The 9,098-nt window shown below is 33.4% G+C and overlaps 1 protein-coding gene across 5 annotated transcripts; it reads right to left on the reverse strand.

Annotated features, from left to right (window-relative positions):
* Positions 1 to 267: 267 nt before the first annotated feature.
* On the reverse strand, positions 268 to 5,722 carry LOC114307719 (nudix hydrolase 2). 5 transcript variants are annotated; one of them, XM_028253129.2, is made up of 10 exons: positions 5,549 to 5,674; positions 5,267 to 5,373; positions 4,966 to 5,174; positions 3,682 to 3,747; positions 3,366 to 3,503; positions 1,880 to 1,957; positions 1,753 to 1,803; positions 1,593 to 1,627; positions 1,169 to 1,277; positions 268 to 594 (listed from the first exon to the last, which is right to left on the reverse strand). In XM_028253129.2, the coding sequence occupies exons 3-10, from the start codon at positions 5,119 to 5,121 to the stop codon at positions 403 to 405; spliced, it is 825 nt and encodes a 274-aa protein (XP_028108930.1). In that variant the 5' UTR covers positions 5,122 to 5,174; positions 5,267 to 5,373; positions 5,549 to 5,674; the 3' UTR covers positions 268 to 402. The 5 variants fall into 5 exon arrangements, with proteins under 5 accessions (XP_028108930.1, XP_028108931.1, XP_028108928.1 ...); XM_028253130.2 differs by lacking the exon at positions 5,267 to 5,373 and having other exon boundaries at positions 5,549 to 5,722; XM_028253127.2 differs by lacking the exon at positions 5,549 to 5,674 and having other exon boundaries at positions 5,267 to 5,546.
* Between the last annotated feature and the right edge of the window lie 3,376 nt (positions 5,723 to 9,098).

The raw sequence follows: 9,098 nt of genomic DNA on the forward strand, positions 1-9,098 counted from the left end.
ACTTACTAATCTAATTGAGAAGTGAATTCATCATCTGAAATCTGACCCAAAAAACAAGTCTAATTAATACCGAGTGTATATATCACTTTAAACCAAAATTTTGAATTCAGTTGCCCCATACTATCACTAAAAACCCTTCAGGGCATCCATTATTTGATTTGAATTTTTTTGTAAGCTGAAACTTCTCCTAACTTCGCAATAATCAATTTAGTTAAGTAAATTTTGTTTCATAAAATATAAATAAAAACTGCACTTGACACTTCGATAAGCTAAAATAGAATTTATTTATTTTTCCTTCCCTCAAATGGAGGGGGCATTATTGTATACACATAATCAAACAATATGTGATTGAAATTGTAGAACAATAGTGCCTATGGTACAACTTCATGGGCTGAGAAACAATTATTGGTTGTTCAAACACTGCCTATTCAAGTACAAGTAGCTATTTTTATCAGAAGAAATTGCCTTAGTGGGCACCGGAGAGAACCCAGAGTACTTCCCATCTCTCTTCGCTAAGCATATGTCGACGATATGCTTAAAAAGATCGTGTTTCTGAACAAAAGGTTGAGCTGCATATTCCCTGAATGGCATCCACTGCACGCAGTAGGAAAGAACAATGTGAGGACTGTTTCACAAGTTATTGCAGGTCTAGTTTTCTTTTATTAAAACCAAAACTGAGAAAATTTTAGGTGTATACGTTGTTTTCCCTTGTTACAGACTCACAATATGATAATGAAACTATTGGAGCATGACTCAACATAAGAAATTTTATTTCCATAATAAAATAATTCAAAGATAAGCTTCTGGTTCAGAAAAAGTTTGATTTCGCTAAAAATCTCCCTGATGGGACTACCCAACTTATGCAACTCATCATCATTATTCAACAGGGTTCTGTCTTTTTCCTATAAAAAAAGTCCTTAACACAGTATGAGTCTTGAAAGGGCAACTAGCCCTAGAGATATTAAAACCAATAGCATTCCTTAAAACAGATTAGATTCAGCTAAAACAATTTTGGAAGTGATAATGCAATCATACAAATCAAGAAGGGAAAGAAATGGGTAAACCGGTTTGGGAGTTGGATAACAGTGTGATTCACATCACATTCACACGCTGCTATATTCATAAAATCAAAAACACTTTACTAAACACTATGTTGACAAATATTCACCTCTGCTGCCTCTATTTCTGACTCCTGCTTCTGTATGTCAAAGGACAGGGGCTGCAGTAGGCAGACAAAGAATAAATCCGACTTTTCAAAGAATGCTTCGTGGCTTTGTCTGTAAATCAAGTGAATGAAGAGTGAAAACAAAGTAAATAATTAAACAAACTCATGTAGCAACAAGAACCACACAAGCAAGTCTGAAAAATATGGATGAGAAATGCATACAGCTCTTCAACACGCTAGGCGATGAAATTTCAGGACCAATTGTATGGTAAATATATGACGTAAGGAAAGCAAATTGTTTTCTTACCCCTAAAGTAGGTTTAAGTGATTATTGCATCTAAAACACAATCGCTAATTTTTAAAGCATAAGACAAGGACTTTACAATAACACAACAGAAATAAATGGAAATATTCATTTTTTTCGCACCTGAAAGCTAGTATTTCCACAAACTTTGCATCAATCTGCAGCAGCAAAAGCCAGTAAAATTCACCAAACACGTTATTGGATGCATCTATACTTAAATGTGAGTGTAATCAGTGTAATCAATAATACTTAAATGAACAAAAATAAAACTCTTGTTACTTACTCCCGTCTCTTCTTTTACTTCTCTAACTGCGGCATCACAAATATCTTCACCCTGTAGATTAAAAAAAAAAAAAAATCAATAAATGCACAAATTGCACACAGCACACATTTTATCCAGACGAACATACCTCATCAACAACTCCTGTAGGAAACTTCCACACTCCTGTTCCACGTAACATTCCACTCTTTTCTTGGACCACCAGCACCTAACAAAAGGTGAAAGTTGCAAGGAAAACTGGTCAATCCATTATCATATGGTCCTAAAGAATGCAAACAAATAAAGAGATCATAGCAGCACAAGCAGTTAGAAATTGCTTAGAAAATATGCATTGCATGGAAAGAGGATTGGTGGGGGGGGGGGGGGGGGGGGGGCGTCGTGTTCTCGCTTTATACCTATAGAATAGAAAGACAATATTATAAGCCAAAACTACTAATAGGGAAGGATACTAATCAATGGAGGACACAACACAAATCCACAGTGGAGAGACAGAATCCAGTATTAAGATAATGAAGATAATAGATGGAGTAATGCTATCCAAACAAAAAATTCATACATAATGATGTGGCTCATTGTGAACCTTTCACTTCAAAACAAAACACCACTGAAGATGAATTTGTTTAGAATAATGGCATTGCCACATCATTCTTGTGAAGTTTTTTGTATGAATATAATTTTCCTAATAGATGAGTACAATCTTGCTGTATTGAACTTGGTCAAAGAATCAAGTAAAAAACATAGTAAAATAGTGTAAAGATAATGCCTTGTTTTCGTGATTCACATATGACAATCTAAAGTTTTGGCACATTTCAAGGCTGAATTCTTGCATAATTGGGTGGCACAAGCCAAAGACTACTGGAAAGGGATAAGGCCATCATAAATCTTTTACCAAAGGCAATTTTACACTGGATTCAATAATAAGGATCAAGATGGCTAAAGCAAGTACTTAGTGGAGGAACTAGGAAGTAAACAAGAAGCACACACAGGAAGTAAGGTTCTCGAAAACAAAGGGAGCAGAGAAGCAAGAAGCAACCAAATGCATTTGAGCAGCATTTTAGGGAGGGAACTCAGGAATTTCATTAGTAATTTGCACAATCCAGAAACTTGGAAGAATCTAAAATAAAGAAAGCCCACAAAGAACATTATCAATTAACCAAGAACACAGGCTCATTCCCAATCTCCACAAGAGTAGTCAACTAGTAATAAAAATTCAGCCATTAATGGTCCATTTGATGCAATTCCAGATATGCAAATTTTCCACAGAACATATTTTGGGGAAAAAAAAAAAAAAAGAGAACAAATTATACAAACAATGAAGAAAGAATTGTTCAACTTCAAAGCTGCTTCATTGATAGCTGTTTTCCGTTGAACCATGAGAGACAGAGAGAGAGAGGATAAACTGTGTCTGGGGGGAAAAAATCACATTCAGTGTGTGCTTAGAATAGGAGCGAGCTGCGGTTTAACATATTAAAGATTTAAATTTAAGAATTTACGGCTAAGTTCATTCCAATATACATGTTATTATCAGAATTTATCATGAATATATCCATAGCTTTGTCACAACCTTTGACTAGTGAATATAAACAAAGACCTATTGACCCAAACTTAAAAAATACCTCTTTCTCTTCATTCATAACAAATGCACCAATACCCACACGGTGAGTGGCATTTACAGGAAGACTATTAGCAGTTTCAGGAATCCAGTAAACAAGCATCAAATATTTTGGCTCAGCATGGTGGAAATAAAATCCCTCCTGCAAGTAAATATGCAACAATATTCAAACACTACAATAGATTATCAGTTAACCATTGAGGATCACACACATAACTGATAACATAATCAACATTAATTAATATTCTCACCTAAGATGGGCTTCTAACTTCTCAAGACTAACCACAAGAAGAAAGCAGATAGGCAAAAAACACACTCACCTTAACTGCAGGTTCAACAAGGTTTACAAGCTCAATAGGCAATTTAATCCAAACACCCTTCTTACCCTGTAAATCAACTTCATATTTTAATTAGAATGAATGAACAAATATCAACAAAAGGTACAATTCAATGCAATAGGGAGACCTAATATGCCCACGAGAGCTTGCATGTGGAAATCCAGTGTCAATTGCTTGTGTGAGCAATAAAATAAGGCCAAGTTTGGCAACCCAAAAATAATCCATCTTTTTATCTTTTTTCCATCACATCACATCTCTACTTTTCTGCACATTTTTTCGTAAAAAGACAAAAAGTGCACTTATTTAGGTCATCCCAAACAACTCCTAAATTTGTTTCACATCTCAAAGTATCAAAATTCATAGAAACACTTCAAAAACTGGGCATGTCTGTAAAAAGGCTATATTACTCTGCTTTGTGCACATGCTTGGGGTTGTTAACATGGGCTCCGCGCCATTTGGAGACTAATAAGGTAATTTAGGCACAAAAGGAAAAGGTTTGACATGGCCCACAAACTTTTCTCCACACACACACACACAAAAAAAAAAAAAAAACAAACAAACAAATAAATAAACTTTTTTTTAAATTTCTCAAAAACATCAGTTTTTTTAGATTCTTAAAATAAAATGCCAAAACACAAAATGCATCTCTAAGAGCATCTCCAGCCTATCACCAATTTATTCATCTAATTTGATTCCAAATCAAAGTAAAAAAGCTTAATTTGATATAAACTACTCTAATCGTCTCATCAAATTTGTATCAAATTCTTTTTAAAAATTCATCTCTTATCCCAAATCTTCCTTTTCATCAAATTCGAGGAAAAACAAATCATCTCCAATATTTCATCTTGTAAAATTTTTATCAAATTCAAACTTGATGAACGATTTGATGAGTTCTCAAGTTGATAAAAAAAAATGACTTTCCATTTATTTGATGAACATTTGATCAAAAAATTGGAAATGACTTTTTAGCATTTTTTATCAAATTAAGAAAAGGTAAAGGATTGGAGATGCTCTAAGGTCTCCTGCCGTGGGAACCTTATGTAAAGCACACATTTTGCATAACCAAAATCCATAGAAAAAAATTAATAAAATAAATCTAAGAACTTTTCCATCTTCACACACAAAGAGTTGAACTACCAAGATTCAACAAGAGCGCATATTCAATTCAACAAAAGGAAAGACATTACTTTCATTCACATAATCGAAAGGAATAGCCATTAAAACAGAGAAATTGGAGTTCAATTCAAACAAAAAAGTAAAAACTACCTGTTGCCTCCAATGCGAAACCGAAGCTCTGAGCAAAGAAACGAACACAGCAGAGTCCACGGGCTCAGTAGTCATCTCCACGATAACACCTCCGTAGTGATCATTCGTAGCAGTGAGTAGTTTGCTGATCTGCAAGACTTCATTTTGCGACGACATTGACCTCAAATTCAAGAATGCACTCCGAAATCGGACCTTGAATCCCCTTATACCTAAAAAATCACAAAACAAGTAGTACTGAAATTAATAAATAAACCCTAAATTAAACCCCCCAAAAAAAGACAGTGAATTGTGATTGAAAGACCTATGGAAGGAGATTTTGATCGAACAGTGAGGAAGGGACGATTCGAGAGATGACAGTGACAGAGATTTCTAGCTGTGGAACAGAGCAAGGAAGGTCTCGAAAGAGATCTGATCATTTTGTTCTTCAAATGAGTTATATATATAGATATATATTTGAATAAGTATTATGCAAGCAAGAAATTCAAACCTTGTAACGTATTTTACCAGTAAAATAACGTTTAATGGAAGTTTTTTTTGTTTTTTGAACGAACGTTAAATGGAAGTTGGGGATTGAGAAACTTACGGTTTGATTCTTCGAAAACGAATTGAATTGAATTGAAAGTTGAAAGTTGAAAGTTGAAAGTTGAAACTGGGATTCACAGAGCGAAGATGGAAACTAAATTGAGCCGGAGGTATAATACGCACCCAACCAAATTATTGAAATTCTTCAATCAAAATAACTGAGAAAAAAAATAATGATTGTTATTTTGCAGACAGGCCCACCTATAAGGTTTGAAATAACAAAATGCCCCAAATGCGGACGACTGATACATAACGGCGTTCACAGACCAGTTTATTTAGTTCGGTTATAAAATAGAGTCTCGTTTGGGAACATCACTTTTAATTTAAAAGTTAAAAAGTTATTAAAAAAGTCAAAAGAAAATCAATAAATTATATATAAAAAAAATTCAAAAATTCTTTTTTTTCTATACTTTTTATACATCTTTTAGTAAAAAATTAAAAAATCTTTCTAAACATATTAATTTGTTTACCTCATCTTTTAGCCCAAAAATCAAAGGAAATTTTGGGGTTAGAAGTAGGGGTGCAACTCGGGCTGGTCTAGTCGGGTTGGGAGGTTGTTCAAGTCCAGCTCAAGTTGTGCTGAGACGTACCTAGGCCCGTCCAGGCCCAAATTGTAACCCGAGATTGCTTGCACAAACCTGACACGACTTAAACCCGAATTGCCCGAGCTGCCTGAATTGTAAAAGAATTTCAGTTTTTTTTTTAGCTACATTATTAAATTATTAAAATTTGACTCTATCTACAGTTTTTTTTTTAATTTTATAGAAAATCATTAATACCATCAAATCAAATAATTATATAATGTAATAGAAATGTCGCTATCGTAATCTTTATAATTTATAAGTGAAAATAAAAAATTAAAAAAAATTATGTTATTTGTATATATAATATATATTTAACATGATTTAATAATCTAAATTACTTTAATATCAAGTAATGATTAATAATTTATACGTACATTTAATCAACTTGTTTGGTTCTAGTTTTCAGAAAACAGTTTTCAGAAAATTTTACTTTTTTATTTTTCATATTTTAATATTTTCAATGATTTTTTTAATATTTTAAGCATGTTTTTTTTTTAAATTTTTAGACACACCTAATATAAATACACTTAAAAAGTATAATATTTGTGAAAAAAATCTTTAAAAAATATAATAAAAAAATAAGAAAATTCAGTACATTTTCGTATTTTTGTGTGTTTATTAAAATTTTAAAATATTTTTTCACAAATATTTTATTATTTTAGATAAATCTAAATAAGATGCATCTAAAAAAGTAAAAAAATTACTTAAAATTTTAAAAATATTCACTAAAAACAAAAAAACATGAAAAATAAAAAATAAAAAATTCAGCTCTTAGAAAACTGAAACCAAACACACTGAGTATTTTTTATATATCTCTATATGTATAATTCGGATTTCATGTTGCTTTGATTGTTTAACGCCTTTACTCAAACCCGCTCAAATTTAATTGAAGCTTTTGAATTTGTGCCCAAGTCTATATCGAATATGAAAATATCTTATCTAAATCCTAAAAAAAATCGAGCTGAATTCGGGTTGCTTGGGTTAAACCCGCCCAAGTTGCACCCCTAGCTAGAAGGCTATTTTAGCCACAAAAAGAAAAGGCCTCGTTTGCCATGTTAACTTTTAGCCAAAAAAATCAAAAAGTTAAAAATTTCTTTTTCTCTCTACTTTTTGCACATTTTTTTGTAAAAAGTTAAAAAATCGCCACAAACATACTAGTTTTTTTTACCTCATATTTTAGCTAAAAAATTAAGAAGTTACTAAAATAATCTGTTCCCGAACGAAGCCAAAATATGCTAAAAAGTTAATAAGAAAAAATATTATATTCAAATCATAATCATTTTATTTTTTCTCTCATAAAAATAGTCAAAAAATTAAAATGACCAAAATACCCTCCACCACCACCGTTTTTTCTCACACGTGATTATTATTTATATTTCTCTCTCTCACTCATCAGCTGTCTCAAAACCCCTCTCTCTCTCTCTCTCTCTCTCTCTCTCTCTCTCTTTTGGATAAGTAAGTCATATTATAACCAAAAAAGAAAGATATACAATGAAATTCAATACACAGCTTTTGATGGGAGCACAAAAATAATCAAAATAAACTACTCCATCAAAATAAACTACTCCAACAAAACAAGGATTCAGAATTTCCTTCTAGCATTCTTCAAGTCATGAAGTTTCGCTTTAAGTTTTCTTCTGTTATCCTCTTTTGAAGTCTCCCCATAACTAGGATCACTTGGAGATGGACTCCCTCTATTTCTCAACTCTTGACTTGAATCTCCATTTCCTAACTCGTTTATATCACACGATTCAAGGACATCAAAGGCATTAGATGTTGAGGGGACAGAAGACTGCGTCTCTCTTTCTTTGTTGATCAATGGCGTTGAACCTTGCCCACTATCTCTTCTCTTTTTCTTCACCACTTCCCATTTAGTCGAAATTTGTGTTTTAGTGTCCTTGACTCTTCACTCATGTTTGAAGGAGCGAGGGTTCAAAGACTTTGGCTTTTGAGGGCACAAATTAGTGGTATGGCCAAAAGTCTTACAACCATCACACCTTTGAGGCTTCCATGGTACCTCAACTTGAATCTCATATGAGTCACCATAACCAAGATTTATTTTGAAAGACTTAGGGATCTCTTTATTTGCTGGCACTTCAATACAAATTCTTGCAAATGTAAGTCTGTTTCTCTTGAAAGTTGGCTCATCCAAATAAAGAGGAGTTCCCAAGATGCTAGTTATGTAACCCAAACCCTCTTCACTCCAAAGTTCCAAAGGAACATTGTACAACTTCACCCACAATGGCACACTTGAAAATTCACACTTTGTTAGTTTTAGTCTAGGTTGCCATTTTTTAATAACAATCAATCTAGCCCCAACATAATAGGGGCCATTTTCCAAGATTGTGTCCATAGCCTCTTCACTTTTTACTTTAAAAATAAAAAAACCATTGTCAATGGAGACAACGTCCTCAAGCAAATTTCCCCAAAGTTTCTCCGCCCAAGTTTTCACATAATGGAAAGAGAATCTTTTATCAATGAAGTATCCAACCAAAGCATTTTCCCAATGAGAAAAGCCTTTTTTTGAGATCTCAATAGGGACATTGTAAATGACATCTACTTGGTTCTCAATCTTATGGGCACCGATTTTATACTTCAATTTTGACACCTTGTTAATCTCTTCTTTAATTAAAGAGCTCCCAACTTGTAGAGGTTTACCTGATATAGCAAGTGTATCCAGACCTTCACTACCATCTTCCATATGTAGATCAACCGAATCCTCATTTCGACAAGCTCGCACGGGCTTATCACTCTCTCGTTGCTTAGAACCCATTACTTCTTTCCTTTGATCAGCACTAAATGAGCCAAATTTATTTGACAACATCATTTCGTTTGCCACCAATGAGGACCCAGTGGTCAATTTTGGCCACTGCTCAACATCAGTTAGCACTCTAGTTAGTGTGTTCCATACATTAGGTGTTTGATGCTGCTTTAGTGATTGCTCAGGTGAGGCTTGCATTTCCACAG

Source organism: Camellia sinensis, chromosome 9 (assembly GCF_055761805.1).
Source record: "Camellia sinensis isolate YWXY chromosome 9, ASM5576180v1, whole genome shotgun sequence".
NCBI classification, from domain to species: Eukaryota; Viridiplantae; Streptophyta; class Magnoliopsida; order Ericales; family Theaceae; genus Camellia; species Camellia sinensis.

Excerpts from the sequence above, each read along its gene's own strand:
- LOC114307719 (XM_028253127.2), bottom strand. The coding sequence starts at position 5,381 with ATGATCAGATCTCTTTCGAGACCTTCCTTGCTCTGTTCCACAGCTAGA. Across the intron at positions 3,504-3,681 it reads TTGTTGAACCTGCAGTTAAG|GAGGGATTTTATTTCCACCA; the intron begins GTGAGTGTGTTT and ends ATTTACTTGCAG. Across the intron at positions 1,804-1,879 it reads CTACAGGAGTTGTTGATGAG|GGTGAAGATATTTGTGATGC; the intron begins GTATGTTCGTCT and ends TTTAATCTACAG.